The 18,072-nt window shown below is 39.7% G+C and overlaps 1 protein-coding gene across 1 annotated transcript; it reads left to right on the top strand.

The window, feature by feature from the left end:
• The first annotated feature begins 650 nt into the window (after positions 1 to 650).
• On the top strand, positions 651 to 15,305 carry LOC146714541 (Fc receptor-like protein 5). The gene is made up of 15 exons (XM_085440230.1): positions 651 to 666; positions 768 to 1,007; positions 3,699 to 3,977; positions 4,090 to 4,350; positions 4,549 to 4,821; positions 6,774 to 7,040; positions 8,779 to 9,051; positions 9,161 to 9,427; positions 10,211 to 10,483; positions 11,546 to 11,812; positions 13,168 to 13,467; positions 13,694 to 13,954; positions 14,206 to 14,454; positions 14,602 to 14,721; positions 15,223 to 15,305. Exons 1-15 carry the CDS (start codon positions 651 to 653, stop codon positions 15,303 to 15,305), a joined length of 3,429 nt encoding a protein of 1,142 aa, XP_085296356.1.
• Positions 15,306 to 18,072: the final 2,767 nt, after the last annotated feature.

Raw genomic sequence — 18,072 nt, 5'->3', positions numbered from 1 at the left:
CACTGATTAATGAAAGTGTTTCTCATGTGTGAGAATTAGAGTGTATCACTGGTTTGAAGTGTTTATGTGAGAGTTTGAACAAAGCATATTTGTGATGTTTATGAAAGTTACAGACAAATGTTGGCTGGTTCCTTGGTTCAGTTTAGTCTGGAGTATCGTGTTGGATACATCGCTGCTTGTTGCACTTGACTCATTGCTGTGTACAAGTTCATATATTAATAGTGTTTTATGCACAGAAATATTTTGATGAGCAGTAACTGCGTCATGTGAAAATTAATCTTTAAAAAACACTTTTGTTCATTTTGAGTTTGATTTTCTGTCAGTTTGATGCTGATGATGTTTAATCTTTACTTTAGTGCTCGGTTCTCTCTTCTACATTAATGCTGAAGGTGAGAAATGTTTCTTTCATTTCTTCACATTTATATAATATGTATAATTTTATCTGATATTTTATATTTCATGCACCATTTTAAATCACATCCTGTTTCTCTGTTTGTGCATCGTGTTATTTAAGATACTAAATGGGTTTATAAACAGTGAATGAGTTAAATCCTGCAGGTCTGTGCAGTCACTCTGTGGTTTTACTCAGAATATTAATTAACTGCTTTAATTTGTTTCATAAAAACACATCTTATTATTTTCAAGTCCAAATGTCACCAGGATGCAGTAAATCTTTTGACTCTTAACAGCAGCAATAAAAATCAGCTCAGCTTCAAAATGACTTTATGCTTCCATCAATCTCTAACTTGATGTGTTTATGTGAACAGTTCCCAATAAGCCCACCGTGATCCTCGAACCATCCTGGCCTCAGATACACAGCAGTGAGACAGTCACTGTCAGATGTGAAGGAAGTCAGTCGCTGTTTGTATGGAGAGAAGACAAGTTAATCAGACCTCGAACATCTGAATACAGAATCAGCAGAGCTACTGAGTCTGACAGTGGAGGATACAGATGCTGCACCATGAGTCTTTCAGTCTGCAGTGACATCATCACACTGACTGTATCATGTAAGTTGGACACATTTCATTGAGTCATATTGTTCTTTGTTTTAGTTTAGTAACAAAATCAGACAAAATCGTGACAAACATTAAACACAGATGTGATGATCTCAGTTTCTTCAGTACCTGCACATGTGTAGTTTCCACCACTGCAGCTCAGAATTATGACACAATTATTTTGTTTTTATAATTTATTTGAAGTTGTGGATCAAACATGATCAATAAATACAGAATGAGCAGAGCTGCTGTCTGACGATGGAAATACAGATGCTGAAAAAAGAAAAGGCTGATCATCAACAGAGAAGAGTTCTGTTATCACATCACAGCCCTGGTTGGGGTCGGGGATAGCATACAGTATGAAAAACATCTGTGTGAATTATAAATGATAATGCTGCTGACTGGTTATACACTTTATACTAGGGGTGCAACGATATTCGTATCGATATTGAACCGTTCGATACAGTGCTTTCGGTTCGGTATGCATATGTATCGAACAATACAACATTTGTAATTTATTTTATCAACTTTCCTTCTGACGATGCTGTCTGTGTTGAGCGCTCAGTGAATCTGCGTTCGACTACTCCGCCTAGGCTGCACTGTCGAGCGCAGATCTACTGAGCGCTCAACACAGACAGCATCGTCAGAAGGAAGAGCGCAGGGCACCTCCCCCACCCTCATTCAGATCTGGCGTTTGGAATTATTTTGGTTTTCATGTGACGTATGACCCTGAAGGTAAGCGAGTCATGGACTAAAGTAAAACAGTATGTTGGATGTGCCACGCAATGCTCAATTACATGGGTGGGAGCTAGTGTGTTAGCGCAGTTAGCTCGTTAACGTGTTGGCCGTCTAGCCCCATGCACGGAGCGATCGGCGGTAGCTCATTAACGGAGATTTGCCGTGTTGTGGCGTTAAGGTCATTTCAACGAGATTAACCTGAAAGCACTAGTGGGAACACAACGAATATGACTGCACATTTACGCCGACATCATCCTAGTGCAAAGACAAGTGGAAGCAGACAAAAAAAAGCAAGCATGCTACTAACTTTAGCCGAGTCATTTAGACAGCTGTTAGCACATGATTCTCCTTATGCTGCTGAGAATATAGCCCAGAAGAAGCGGATAGTATAGCTTTTATTTTGGAAAGAGCCATTTCTCTGTAATAAACTCTCTTTTCCAAAGATGAGTGATTCCTCAATCAGATACAGGGCTTGCAATATTGCTAGCCCGACGTCCCAGAGCTAGCGATTTTTTCAGTCGGGCTACCAAAATCTATCTCTGCCCTGCCCGTCAGGCTATTGTAGGAAAAATATATGTCAATGCTTTTGCATTCTTTCAGAAATGTAGCTGGGTAATTATGTCATTGGCATCGGTGATCCACTGTCAATATGTGACATATTGAAGTCGCGTTTGAATTTGCGCTTGTTTTTTTGCTTTCACTTTGCAATCGTATGAACTGTGTATAGAGAGCGACAGCACTGATCTGTGAGTGATGATAATTTGCGCACCAATTCCTCTGACATCGTCTTATTAATCGTTAGCTTACTATGCAAACATGATGCAGCAAGCTTAAACATGTGAGAGGTTGATCGCGCAGAGAATCGCTGAGCTTATGTGAGTGAGTGTGTAAAAGCATTTCAGTTCTGCTGAGCCAAATAAGACAGGTCAGGGTGAAGAAGTGACAGCCAAAGAAAAGCTTACCACAAAACGGAGAAGTTATGACAAATCAGACTATAAGGCAAAAAGAAAGTGCAGCTTTATGGTTTCATGGACAAAAGAATTTCTGTGGCTGCAATATGACGAGCTAAATAACCAGGGCTGCACATAAGTGGTCCGCAGGTGCGCATTCGCTGTCAAAATAAAAAACACGCACAAGGGTTAGGGTTAAATTTAAAAACTGTACTTTTGAGTTAAAATATATAATTTTAATAAATGACAAATTAAAAATGCATGAACATTTTTTGTATCGAAAAAATATCGAACCGCGACACCAAAGTATCGAACCGAACCGAACCGTGAATTTTGTGTATCGTTGCACCCCTACTTTATACATATATATTTATGTGATCATGATCCTTAAAACAAACATTTAAATAAAAAACAGATTAACAAAAAATCTGATAATAAGAGCGACCACAATCAACTGGCCTCAGATCAGCTAACAGTGTATAGTTCACCTGTCTCTGCATTTAGGAGTACAGTTTGGTGACAGAGCATAAAAACAGTCTCACCTGATTCTTGATTCACTCTGATAAAGTTTTCATCATGTTATATACATCCAGCGTTAGCTCCTGGCTCTCTAGCTGGCTAACAGTTAGCTGAGATACCTGTGCTGTCCTCATGTGTGCTGCTGCCAGTTGTTGATTCTCATCAAATTTGCTTTGAAGACACTTTTTTTCTTGTGCTGTTGGTGCCTGTTTGCATCAAGTGTGATGATCACACTGAGATCAGGGACCGACCTACCTGAGAAACCTGAGATCTATTATTGAACTCCATCCATCTTCTTAACCCATCATCCAGGGTCGTGACCTATTAAGCACTTACTGAATTAAAAAAATACATAAATTGTAAATTAATGAAAATGAATTGGATTTTTTTAAAATTACTATTGAGTTTTTATGTTGAAATCTTTATTTGTTATATAACAAAGTTTTCCCTGAAGCAACTGACAGTTTGATGTTTGTCTTTCCTGTAACTACAACAGCAAGTAAACCCAGAGCCACACTGACAGCACACAGTTCAGTCATACCAGCAGGGGGCAGTGTGACACTGAGCTGCTCTGTGGAGGGCTCTGCTGGCTGGAAGTTTGACTGGTTCAGACGTGATTCACAGTTTTCTGGAGCTCAGAAAATAGGAGCTGGAACATCAGAGCACACGATCAGTATTTCAGAAGGAGGCATCTATTACTGCAGAGGAGGGAGAGGAGATCCAGTTTTCTCCACAGAGGACAGTGCTGCAGTTACAATTCAGAAACAAGGTGAGGGTGAAATTTTGCTGTGAAATAAAAAACAAACAAACAATGACTACATTAAAGTAACCATTTATAAATATTATTTTTTCAGTTTAATATTTGTTTTTATTTGTTTGTTGAACAGTTTTGGCTGCTGTGAATCTGCAGCACAGCTGGTCTCAGATATTCACTGGTGAGACAATCACTCTCAGATGTGAGATTCAGGGAGGTGAAGGAAAGGTGTGGAAATATGAATGGACAGCACCCAACACAAACAGCCCTCCATCATCCAGTGAATACAGGATCAGCAGAGTTTCAGTGTCCCACAGTGGAGACTACAGATGTCGGGGTAGCAGTGACTATCTCTTAACAGGATGGAGTGATGCCTTCACACTGACAGTTTCATGTGAGTTGGACCATGATTCATGCTGACATTTCATGTTTTCATGTTTACATCTGTCTACTACTCATTGATGTTCATTCGAAACTGAACTGGTATTTGAAGTTTGAATATTTATTTTCTTATTAATTAATTCATTTTGTTATTGTTATTTTCCCCGAAGTAAATGATAATATGATGTATGTTTTCCTGTTTCTTCAACAGCAAGTAAACCCAGAGCCACACTGACAGCACAAAGTTCAGTCATACCAGCAGGGGGCAGTGTGACACTGAGCTGCTCTGTGGAGGGCTCTGCTGGCTGGAAGTTTGACTGGTTCAGACGTGATTCAGTCTCTTCTAAAGCTCAGCTCATGAGAGGAAATGAAGGAAACAGAGTTATTAGTGTCTCACAAGGAGGTCTGTACCACTGCAGAGGAGGGAGAGGAGATCCAGTTTACTACACAGAGGACAGCAGTGACGTCACAGTTGTGGAGACTTGTGAGTTTTAAACTTTCTATTAAGTTTCTCATGTGTTTCATACAAATGTAGAAATAAACATTGTGGCATCAACTCCAAAAAAACCTGCACATTTATCGCTCATTAGCTGCTGTTAGTCTTTAAATTGTGTTGTATTAAATATTTTTGGCCTCTCTCTTTAAATGCTTCTTCATCCTAAACTGACTTTAAGTGGACATGAAAGACTACATGTATTAAGCCACAGAGCCATAAAACAAACAAACAAACAAACAAAAATAAAGGTTAATCCTGAACATGTTGTTATCCGAGGTCATCAACAGCTCAGCTAACATCAGGTCAGATCAGGGTCGGTAACCCGCGGCTCTTCCGCCCCTCAGCTGTGGCTCCCGCAAGCTTTGGGTGAAAAAATGAAAAATAAAAGTCCCACACAACATCCCCAACATCTGCAGGAGGAAGTTTACAGAGTGAGAAAAAGAAAAGTGTTTTTATAGCAGCAGCTACTGCAGCCAGAGAGAGTCTGACAGGCCCAGCTGTGAGCCACATGTTAGTATCCAGCTGTTCACTGTGTTCACCGCCTCCAGAGGAAGAAAGTGTGCTGCTGTGACCTTCCCACGCCTCCCTCCATCTCTGCACTTTGCCATAAGTTGACCCAGAGCAGAAAGCTAGTTAGCAGCTACGAGCCAAACTCAGAACACTGAGCATCAGCCAGAGGTCTCCGTGGGTCAGAGCCGTGGATCTGGAGATAAACCTGCCGTTCTGACACTCATGTCAACATGACAAAGTCTGCTTTCCATAAGGAGACAAATTTGTGTTGAAAGTGTTACAAACACACACGACATGATCAACAAGCAATGATTTGTGACTTGAAAGCAGCTCACATTTGTGGATCTGTGTGAAGCTGGCAGTTAAATTAGACTCAAAACCCCACGTGGGCACGAGACGTGATCTGTGCGTGTCAGGTGATTCGTCCACATGTATTTAAGGTGTTGTGAGCTGTGTATTATCACCAGATCTGCTGTTATTGTGCAATAAATATCTTTATGTTTTCGACCCTGAGCTGATGTATTTTATACTCAGGGCTGCCCGTGGCTGCATGAAAACAACAGAAGATGATCGCTCATTGAAACGGACTGAAGACATAATTATATACAAATAGTTTTCATTATTATTCTTCTTATTTTACAATTATTGGACCACAGCTACATTTTATTTACTTATTCTGAACTCAAACAGACCTGCAGAATGATGCTTTATTTAAAGTAGGCCTGCACAGGCCTGTGCTGTTTTTCTCCTCTTTAAAGTTTTTGTTAAAAAGTTCTTAAAAGGTAAAAAAGCTCTTCTTATTATTAAGACATCTTGTATTGTATTAAGTATATTTATTATCATCCTGAATTATGGACGATGAATTTTAAAGAAAGAAATCTGAAAAACAATCTGGACGTTAAAATTTGTGCCTCAATGATCAGCAGTTACTCAGGTTTGTGTCGACACATTTGTACAATAGTTTGTGTGAACTGGAAAGTTGCACACAAATCACTGCACACATCTGTAAATCTTACTTTCTGCTTGTGAATCATATTATACACAGTTGCACCACTTTCAAGGTAAATTTGTTGCCATAAAAACAAGGATATACTGTCCACCTTCACTCCCTGTCTCTGTAGCTGTAAGTGGTTCTTCAAAGGGAAAATGCAGCTGTTTGCTGTAATGTTAGGATTTGTAGATCACTTTATAAATGTGGAGTGTGTGGAGAACAGACTGTGTGAGTCAGATACACCGGTGGGCCACCACACACGTGTACCACACGGTAAATAAATGTAAACACTGATTTTTAAATCCAGCTTCATTTACAGTCAAAGTGTCACCAGGATGCAGTAAATCTTTCTCCTCTGAACAACAGCAAAAAGAAAATCAGGCTTCAAAATGACTTCATGTTTCTATTTGTGTCTAACTGGATATTTTTCTGTGAACAGTTCCCAGTAAGCCCACTGTGACCCTGCAGCCATCCTGGCCTCAGATATACAGCGGTGAGACAGTCACTGTCAGATGTGAGATTCAGGGAGGTGAAGGAGCTCAGTGGACGTATGAATGGAGAGCAGCCAAGTTAAACACACCTCCAACATCCAATGAATACAGAATCATCAGAGCTACTGAGTCTGACAGTGGAGGATACAGCTGCCGGGGCAGAAGGGACTATTTCTTCTCAGAGTGGAGTGATATCATCACACTGACTGTATCATGTAAGATCTTTCATCCAGATTATTTCAAATTACTTATTGTGTTAATCTAACCTTTAACTGGGAAAATCAGTCGTCTGCCTATTAAATAAAATCACAAATCAGATGTTAATTTATTTATTTTTTATTCCAGTAACTTTCAAACATGATAACAGACAGTTTGTGTTTATATTACAAAACTGATCATTTAACCATTTGTGGACAGGCTGCAGTCTTCAGTGTCCATGAACAGCATCAACATGCTGGTTCAGACGTTTCTTCTCAGGGTAGAAATTATTTCTTTTCTTCTTGTATAAAAATATTTTTAATGTTAGTTTTAATCCAAAATTAACATGTAACACATATAAACATCAAAGAAAAAGCAAGTGAATGTTTCAGTTCAACAAGCGCTCCAGTCAGACATTAAACTTCAGTAACACTGTGCAGCTATGAAACTTTAATCTGAGTCAAACTGATTTAATCAGCATTAAATAAATCAATGAAATAAACATCACCCCACAGATACAACCTCAGTGAATTATGTCCAGTGTTCACTCAGTGTGGGTGTTAAACTGTGTGACTGGAGTCGTGCTTTGTGGCATCGAGAGCTCAAAACACTCCGTCAGCAACAAACTGACCATGGATTAAAAAAGTACACTTAGTGACAGACAAACTTTAAAACTTTACTTATACTCGATAGCACTATAGTTGCTGCTTGTGAATTGAAATGCATTCTGGGATACCTGGCTGCCCCACGTCCACAGTACCACCACTTCATCGCAGTCGATTGTCTAGTATTGATCTGTGCTGACTTACTCTACATGGTAACCAATCAGATGTTAGACAAGCTGCAGTGGCAGCGTTAAACAAGACCCTCCACAGGTTGATCACATTTTGGCAAGTTTGGTCTCATGAGGAACACAAACTCCATCTTTAGCTGAATTAAACTCAAAGGACTCCTGTGTGGTTTTATTCTATTGGAGACTTCCTTGGAGTCTGTCAGCCTCTCTGATTGTTCAGTTTTTCTCTGTAAATAAGGTGTTTACATTATTCAAAATTACATTTAAGATCATAGAAAACTACATGAACTTGATGTTGGAACCATGTCAGCGATGGTCACGGTGCTCGAACAATAACAGACACCATTCAGTGTAGTGTGATTTTAGACTATTATTAAAGGGAAATGTAGAGAGGACACAAACAAACTGACTGTGGTGATGTATGGGTGTTCATGTGGTGATAGGGTTTGCCAGCAGGGAGCGCTGCATGTGAGAGGGCTCATGAATGCCTCCAGGGGCATTGCCTCCATAAAAGAAGACTGGTTTGTGAATGGTGAATAAAATGTTTGGAGCAGTAGCTCACAAAAGACAAGTGGATGCTGTGTTATTTTTCAAAGCTCTACGAAGACAACACACTGACCATGGATTAAACATGGATAAAGTACTTTGTATTTGTAAGATTTGTCTTTGAATAGATGAAGAATAAATCAGAGGGAATCTGTAGTGTAGTTGTGCATGAAGACAGTCTAATGTGTCACATGCAGGTAAATGTTTTCTGTTTGGTGCTAGAAGCTAAATGACTGAGTGAATGTGTAAAGTTTGATCATTATTATTAAGCACTTACTGAAAAAAACAACAAATTGCATATTTCTAAAATGATTCTTGAATTTTTTACTTTCTCTTTAAAATCTGTATTTATTGTAACAAAGTTTTTCCTAAAGCAACTGACAGTCTGATGTTTGTCTTTCCTGTAACATCAACAGCAAGTAAACCCAGAGCCACACTGACAGCACAAAGTTCAGTCATAACAGCAGGGGGCAGTGTGACACTGAGCTGCTCTGTGGAGGGCTCTGCTGGCTGGAAGTTTGACTGGTTCAGACGTGATTCACAGTTTTCTGGAGCTCAGAAAATAGGAGCTGGAACATCAGAGCACACGATCAGTATTTCAGAAGGAGGCATCTATTACTGCAGAGGAGGGAGAGGAGATCCAGTTTTCTCCACAGAGGACAGTGCTGCAGTTACAATTCAGAAACAAGGTGAGGGTGAAATTTTGTTGTGAGATAAAACGAAACATCATGATTAAACTGAAGTAACAATTGATTTATGATTTCTTCAGTTTAATATTTGTGTTTATTTGTTTGTTAGGGAAAGTTTTGGCTGCTGTGAATCTGCAGCACAGCTGGTCTCAGATATTCACTGGTGACACAATCACTCTCAGATGTGAGATTCAGGGAGGTGAAGGAAAGGTGTGGAAATATGAATGGACAGCACCCAACACAAACAGCCCTCCAACATCCAGTGAATACAGGATCAGCAGAGTTTCAGTGTCCCACAGTGGAGACTACAGATGTCGGGGTAGCAGTGACTATCTCTTCACAGGATGGAGTGATGCCTTCAGACTGACAGTTTCATGTGAGTTGGACCATGATTCATGCTGACATTTCATGTTTTCATGTTTACATCTGTCTTAACAGGAAAACTCCAACAATGATCCAGCTGTCTGCAGGCAGCTCAGGACAACAGTTTTTCTCACTGTGCAAACAGAAAGGAGAGACACCATGGAGGCTCTTAAAATATCAGCAGTTTAAAGAGGAATGTACAGAGATGACAGTTTGATAAGAGGATGATAAATCAGTGAAATCTTTAGTTTGTTAAACAGTCTAATGTGTCACATGCAGGTAGGGATGGGAATTGATAAGAATTTATTGATTCTCATTGGCTCCACTTTGAGAGTCGCCACCATCTCTAAGCAGAATATCAAAGACATTCATGCAAATTAGAGGCTGTGAGGTCAAATGTTTGTGCATGTTGGAGGTATTTCCCCTCTTTGTTGGGATCAGTGTTGGGATCATTACTGGAAAAAAGTAAAGCAAAAAAGTTCTTACACAAAATCAGCACAAAGAGACCTTAAATCAGTTGTCATGGTGATTCTACAGTAGAAACATGAACAGGTAGAAATGGAGCTGCAGCCTGACTGCTCATCAGTTTGTTAGGATGAAGTTCATCACTCTTGGTTATTGGCTAGCTTAGCATTAGCATGCTATCCTTGCAGGTGCTTTAAAGAGCTCCAACAAAAACTACTTTGTTTCTGTTTGTAGATAAATTAATCAGTGAAAGTTTAAAGTTTGATCAGTGCTGTAACAAGTTTATTCTTGAGGGTGATTTAATGTTTTACTTATTTTGTTTCTTCAACAGCAAGTAAACCCAGAGCCACACTGACAGCACAAAGTTCAGTCATACCAGCAGGGGGCAGTGTGACACTGAGCTGCTCTGTGGAGGGCTCTGCTGGCTGGAAGTTTGACTGGTTCAGACGTGATTCAGTCTCTTCTAAAGCTCAGCTCATGAGAGGAAATGAAGCAAACAGAGTTATTAGTGTCTCACAAGGAGGTCTGTACCACTGCAGAGGAGGGAGAGGAGATCCAGTTTACTACACAGAGGACAGCAGTGACGTCACTGTTACAGAAACTCGTGAGTTTAATTATTTTATTTCTACCATACTAAGAGGTCATTATGTAATGTGTGCTAACAACTTTATCTAATAGCTGTGAGTTTATTAACCCTCAGATAAGTTTTCTGCTCATTAAGATTACTTGGAGAGGTGGGAAAATAGAAACATTTATTCAACTTTGTTTTTGATTTAAGTCCAAAATTGTGAGATTAAGGACTCACCCTTACAGAGAATGTGCTCTCCAAAAAACATCAACAAAACAATTCAGACCTTTAAAAAATGTGTTTTCGCTACAAAACTTCAAATTGAGGAGAAAAGTGAGATCTTGCAGTGAAAAGTTTCAGATTTTGTTTTAATAACAAACAACAAAACAAATGTTTCTGTGTTACAGTGTTGATGTAAACACCAGCCGTACCTGCAGGTGTAAACATGAGACTGTGCTGTAACAATGTAAACACTGTATATGAGAGTTGTGTTGGATCTGATTGTTCAGCGTTCAGCATGATGATGGCTGAGGGATCAAAGCTGTTCCTTAGTTTGTTAGTTCTTGTCTTTATGGCTCTGAAATGTCTGCCTGAAGGTAGACGTTCAAACAGTGCATGACCTGGGTGAGATGGATCCTGAAGGATTTTCTTCGTGTTCCTGAGACTGCGGGAGCTGTGCAGGTCTTCAAGTGAGGGCAAAGGATGGCCGACTATCCTCTGGGTGACCTGTATAACCCTGTGGAGCTATTTCCTCTGTGCTACTGTGCAGCTGTGCTATACAGTTCTTCATGTAGCACAGTATGCTATCAAAAACCAGCTACAGGTCAGGGTGTTTGAGAATATCTCAGTGCATCCTGATGAAGCCGTCCTGCCTCTGGACAGGTTTTGACTGTCTTTGTGCTGATTGTAGCAATTTTACAAAGTGGGATGTGGCCGTGATCAAAAACAGTTATCAGTGGTCAGACTAGCCCGAGGTGTGGTTTAACCCTGTAGCCTGTTTGAGGTTGATTTGTTTTTCACTCACGTTACTCTCCTGTTTTAAACATCAGAAGTTTTATGTTTCTATTTGTGTCTAACTGGATATTTTTCTGTGAACAGTTCCCAGTAAGCCCACTGTGACCCTGCAGCCATCCTGGACTCAGATATACAGCGGTGAGACAGTCACTGTTAGATGTGAGATTCAGGGAGGTGAAGGAGCTCAGTGGACGTATGAATGGAGAGCAGCCAAGTTAAACACACCTCCAACATCCAATGAATACAGAATCATCAGAGCTACTGAGTCTGACAGTGGAGGATACAGCTGCCGGGGCAGGAGGGACTATTTCTTCTCAGAGTGGAGTGATATCATCACACTGACTGTATCATGTAAGATCTTTCATCCAGAGTATCTAAATAAGGAAAAAGCACTTCTTCTTTCTTACAGTTTTATAACTGTCTTTCATGTTGGTCAGTAAAATGTTTAGTTTTTATTCCAACAACAAAAACCTGAACAGCAGCTTTTTATTCACAGTGAAGAGAACAAAACATATGAGAGTAACTTCTCTGCTGTGCAGCTCTAATACATGAAAGATGAAATGCAGAACAAATGCTGAATCTGTCTCAGCTGCTCCACCACATCCACTAAGAAACATTAAATCCACTGATTGTTCCTCATGTGTGTTTTTAACTTAGAAATGCAGCAAATTAAATATGAAAGATTAGTGTTGTGTTTGTGTGATAGTTGTACAGTTTGTTGTAGCTTCACCATTAAAGTTATGTGATATTTATTATTGACATATTTCCACCAAGTTATTTCAACTGGTTTGATTCAGTCATTGACTTTTGTTCTTTTTCTAAACTGAACTGCAGATAAACCAAAGGCCAAACTGAGAGCTGATAACACAGCTGTTCCAGTAGGGGGCAGTGTGACCCTGACCTGCTCTGTGAGCCCATCATCATCATCTGGATGGAAATACTACTGGTACAGAGATGAGAAATCCTCTGAAGCCCTGACCACACAAGATGCAGTTTTCCACTCAAATGGACAAATCAGTGTCTCACAGGAAGGACTCTACAGGTGCAGAGGAGGAAGAGGAAACCCAGTTTACTACACAGAGGACAGCCAGTCAGTCAGGATTGGGAAAACTGGTGAGTTTAACATGAAGTCAGATAAATTCCTGATTAAGGAGGAAGATGAAGAACAAAAGGCATTAACATTTTTGACATTCATGTGTTTTTATTGTACTTTCTTGAACAGTAACAGCCTCAATCAGACCTGTTGTGACTCTGTATCCAAACTGGTCTGAGATATACAGAGGAGAGACGATCACTGTCAGATGTGAGATCCATGGAGGAGACACTGAGTGGGATTATGAGTGGGAAACAAACAGCATGATAAAAGCTCCAAATCAAAATGAACACAGGATTAGATCTGCTTCATCATCCAACAGTGGAAACTATCGCTGTAAGGGCAGAATGAAAAGTTCACAGCATGAAACAACAGAGTGGAGTGATTCAGTCACACTGACAGTTTCTGACAGTAAGTAGAGTCATAGTTCATTTAACCTGGAAATAGAAACAGTTTGTAAAAATGTGTTTTTATTAGTACATGTTGAGATATTTGACATGTTTAGATAGTCTCACTCTTAAAGTTCATCATAAATATTTGTGAGTCAACATTTTAGTGACATTGAATTCAGAGTTAAGAGACGAAACATTGAGAGCAAATCTTTGTTGAACAGATGAACCCCGTCCTGTCCTCACTGTGTCTCCATCATGGCTGAGTCCTGGAGCCTCAGTAACTCTGAACTGTGAGGTTGAACATCCGTCTGCAGGATGGAGCTTCTACTGGTATAAAGCTGTTCCTGATCTATCAGAGAAATCCTCCAGTTATGAGCTGCTACCTGATGGCAGTGGGACTGCACAGGACTCCTACATCATTCATGGACAGACACACACAGCAGGATATGTGTGCAGAGCTGGAAGAGGAGACCCAGAGTATCACACTGATCACAGTCAACCAAAGTTTGTCTGGTCTGCAGGTCAGTTTGGTTCTGTTTATCTTTTTTCAAGTAATGCAACAGCAAAAAAATGTAAATTGATGGGGGTTTTTTTTTTGGGGGGGGGGTAGCATTGAAGGTGAAAATTATACGAACACTGCGTCTTTTAGCACTGACCTTTAAACATTAAAGTAAAAGAATATTTTCACTATGATATGTTGATCCTAACATCTGTGAGCTTTGTGTCTTCACTGCATGTCGTTTCCAGATGTTCATTCAGCAGCGTCTCTCACAGTGAGTCCTGACAGAGTGCAACACTTCACCTCTGACTCTGTCTCACTGACCTGTGAGGGAAACTTCACTGAGTGGAGAGTGAGGAAGTTCTCTGAGGACGGCCGACTGTACTCTGACTGTAGGAGAATGACTGGATCCACATGTAACATCAACACATCAAAGTCAGATACTGCAGTGTACTGGTGTGAGTCTGGATCAGGAGATTTCAGCAATGCAGTCAACATCACTGTACAGAGTATGTTATTATACATTTACTACTTGGATTTGGATGATTTAAACATCACATGAACATTTGTCCCAGCTTTGCTGTATGTGAAGTCATTTCATGTGGGAAAAATAAAACACATACAGCAGTTTTTAAACATAGAAGATCAGATCTTCATGATGAACATTTGTACAATCTGTTCTTATTATTGTTCGTCAGCTTTTTCTCAAAGTGTGCAGCAGCTGATGTGACTGAAACAATTGTGTGTGATTGTGTCACAGATGATGGTAATGGTCCTATCCTGGTGAGTCCTGTTCATCCTGTGACTGAGGGAGCTTCTGTTAGTCTGAGCTGCAGTTTGGAAAGTATTTTTTGTGTTCTCAATGTGTTTTTCTATCACAATGACAAACTTCTTCAAAATGATCCCCGAGGGGAGCTGAAGATCTCTGCAGTGTCAAAGTCTGATGAAGGTTTCTACAAGTGTCAGTACTCAGGAAGAGAGTCAGCACAGAGCTGGATGTCAGTTAAAGGTGAGCAGGATCAAAACATGTGATGGATTTTTATAAATGAGTTTTGTTTTAAGGCTTGAAGTCACCTCGCTTTATTTTCTGAGAAGTTTCCTAAAATGATTTTATGAATTATAAAGTATAGTTAAACTTTATTGTTTGTTGTCACAGTAACTGTGTCAGGAGCTGACAGCTCTTCATCTCCTGTGTGGTTGATTGTTCGACTGGTTTGTGGAGTCTCTCTCATTTTTATTCTCCTGCTCTTGTTGTATCGCTGCACAACAACCAACAGTGAGACCTTTTCCTTTACTTAACACAAACTCTTTATCCTTCAAAGACGCAAATGCATCATGAGGTTCATTTAAAAGCAAAAGTCTTATTCTACATTTTTAATAAAGGTGCTGTTAATGAGCAGATGTTTAATCAACACCATCAGCAGCAAGTGTACTCTTCTCTTCTTGCTGGTTAGTTTTTCATCCAGTTATAATATTATGCTGCTGTTTGCAACAAGACTGTACTTATTAAATCTGCTGCAGCTTTTAATATAAATGTTATTTTCAATAATATTTGTGTTTAAAATAGCATCACAGACATGAGGTGACTGATTTTCTCTGACCTGCAGGTGATCATTGTGGCTATGAGATAATCAGAAGGTCTGAAAACTCTGAAAATGGTAAAGTATAAACTTTCATTAATATTGAGCTTGTGGAAGCTGGATGATTATATAATAACTGTGTTTAACATTGAAGTCCATGCGTGTTTTGAAATGCTTTCATTTGATCACCTCAACAGGGCAACGTGGTGACGCAGAGGAGAGCTCTGACTACAATGATGTCAATCTGTCAGGGTGCTGGGTCGTTGACCAAAGATTCTGAGGTTATTTTGCTTTTGTGAGTCTCTCTGTGAAAGTGTGAAGATGGTCTAAGTTTAAGTTTATACAGTTTAAGCAGGAGTTTAGTTCTTTCTGTGTTTCTGAGTTTTCTTGTATTTCCAGTTTATGGTTTGTTGTCTGTGAGGTTCCACTTGTGTGTTTGTCTCATCCCTGTGTCGCTTGTGAGAGTCTGTTGCGTCATCCATGTCTCTGCTCACTCGCCCTCCGTGTGTCTTAGTTGTGTCAGTGTGTTTTGTCTTCTCCTTCTGTTTCGTCTTTTGTCTCTCTGTTTGTTTATCCCCGTTTCTGCATCAAGCTCGTGCGTTCGTGTCCTTCCTGTTTTATTTTGACAGCATTTCATCCCGTGTTCAGTGTGTTTGGTTTGGCTTCCCTGTCTCGTTATATTTAATTCATCAGAGCTGTTTTCCCAATGTGTTTCCACTGATCACCCTCTTGTGTATATATTGGCTGTATCCCAATTCAGGGTCTGCAGCCTTAAAGTACGCATTTCAAGGCCGATTACGTCACAGCGGCGTGCCGAAGGCTGTCCCAATTCAAAGGCTGCTCGAAATGCGGCCCTGAAATGCGTCATTCATTTCCCTGAATTTTAAGCCTGTGGCAGTGTAGACTTCGTGGCCCAACATATCCCAGAATGCACAGCGCGTGATGGGTGTGGATAAATTTGCAGAAAAAAACGGCGGATGAGGGGCGGCCGAAGAGTACACTTTAAGTACTGAATATTATGTCACTTATTTATGTGCAAATGTTTAATAACGAAGAACATTAAACATTACTGTTGGCCACATGTCGGCAAAGTTATGTGACATTAGTGACGTTTGTACTAACTTGGTTTCAAAGCCTTTACTTTAAAATATACGCCGTTCAATAGCTGAGCTTAATCTTACAGAGAAAGATCAAAGCTCATGTAGAAACAAATAAATGAACAAAAGATTTTCTCCTTCATTTCTGTCAAACAAAGCTGTGACACGTTTCCAGTGGTTAGTATCGTGGTTGCTAGGCAACCTGGGCAGCGCAACGGAGGCTTTTTTTTTTTTTACTTTATTGACAAACAACAGTATCAGCGCAACGGAGGCTAGAACGTCCCATTACACAAGCCTCGCACTTCCGGCCTTAGCGGTCTTTGAGTACACGGCCCTTGAGGATCGTTGAGGCTGCGTACTTTAAGGCTGCAGACCCTGAACTGGGATACAGCCATAGTGTCTGTTGTCAGTGCATCTGCTAATCCTTATGTCTCCATGTTCTCTCAATCCTTCAAAGGTATTCCCAGTGTTCCAGGTTTCCTGTTACTTTAAGTTTCAGCTTTCCCAGTTTGTTTGTTTTTTCTCAGTCAGTTCTTTGTTTATTTTTGGTTAACCTGATTTTCTTCATGTTTGTTTCCAGCCATGAAAAACGTTTTTTTGTTAAAATTTTGATTTTGTCTGCATTTGGGTCCTTACAAAGAGCCACAGAGTCTGCAGCTACAGATTGTGACAAAATCCAAATTCAGCCACAGCTCTAAAGTCTTAACAGCAGCTCTTTAGCTGTTTTTTCTGTTTCTGTTTAAAGTCTCTTAAATACTTGAAGTCGCTTTGAGTGACAAGGAGAAGGTTTTGAATTCAAAGCAATGATCCTGATAGCCTGAGTTTATATTTCCTCACTTCGCTCAGTGTGTTTCACTTGTTTCTCTCCCATTAGATAGTAATTTTAATGGACTTTAATGTACTGCAGATCTGTTTTTGTCTTTTTAATTGTTTCTTGTATTTGTAATATATTATAAATGTCTTTCTGTGAAGCACTTTGCAACTTTGTTAATAAAAGTGTGACATAAATAAAGTGTGTTGTTGTTGTGTGTCAGACTGAGAGTATATGTTACAGCTGTTCAGTGTTGTGCATGAATCCACTGAAAGAGAGCTTTTATTTAAAGGCACTCATTGTCATTTAAAACAGCTTCAAACCCTCCAAAATGAACTAAAGCTATAAACATGATGGGAAGTAACAACTGCTGTGACGTTATGCTCAGCAGCCTTTTTACTGTGTAGCAGTTTTTCCAGTTTTCTCTGGGAGGTCTGGCCTGTACTTTCATGTACTACCAATTTATTTTGACAGTGTCAGTCTCATGTTCACCAAAGCCATGAAAACTCTGTGTATGACATATAAATCTTGATTTTCTATTTCTATTTTATCTATGTTATTACACTGTAGATTCTTTATTATCTGTTTAATAAAGTGAGCTGGTAAAAATCAAATCGCTTTTAAACTACTTAAAATATAGTTTCTAACTTTCTCTTCTGCTTCATGATTTTTTTTATGCACTGAAATTAAAGGAGCTCCTGATTTCTGACTGAGCCACATAGAGAAGAGGAAACACAGCCTGTGGTTTGAGCCACAAGTCTTCTTTTCAGCAGATTTATGATTGATTCATGTTCTCATCAAACTTCACACAGCAGAGAGGAAACAAGGAGTTCAGACAAAGAGCACAGCGGGAATTTCATGAGCAGCTGTTTGATTTGTTCGTTTAGTGCTTCTGTGTTCACTTTACTGCTACATGTGTTACTCGAACATTTGAAGCTATTTATTTATTGTCAAAGAACCATCAAGTCGGTTAATGTACTCAAACATTTGAAGCTCTCAAGTTGTTGTTTAATGGAAGTTCTCATATTTTGCAGAAGAAAAATAAATCTCTGTGTGTTGTAAATGTAGGTGTAACTGTGTCCAAAGAACCAAGATCAGCATCTGAAGAGGCATATGCCTGCTGAATGGCCTCCACAACC

Source organism: Copadichromis virginalis, linkage group LG3 (assembly GCF_057382275.1).
Source record: "Copadichromis virginalis isolate Kocher_CV1m ecotype Utaka linkage group LG3, C_Virginalis_male_GT1.1, whole genome shotgun sequence".
Lineage (NCBI taxonomy): Eukaryota > Metazoa > Chordata > Actinopteri > Cichliformes > Cichlidae > Copadichromis > Copadichromis virginalis.
The sequence above is the reverse complement of the archived record's forward strand: the minus strand, read 5'-3'. Positions and strand labels throughout refer to the sequence as shown.

Excerpts from the sequence above, each read along its gene's own strand:
- LOC146714541 (XM_085440230.1), top strand. Across the intron at positions 4,822-6,773 it reads CGTCACAGTTGTGGAGACTT|TTCCCAGTAAGCCCACTGTG; the intron begins GTGAGTTTTAAA and ends TTCTGTGAACAG. Across the intron at positions 7,041-8,778 it reads CATCACACTGACTGTATCAT|CAAGTAAACCCAGAGCCACA; the intron begins GTAAGATCTTTC and ends TAACATCAACAG.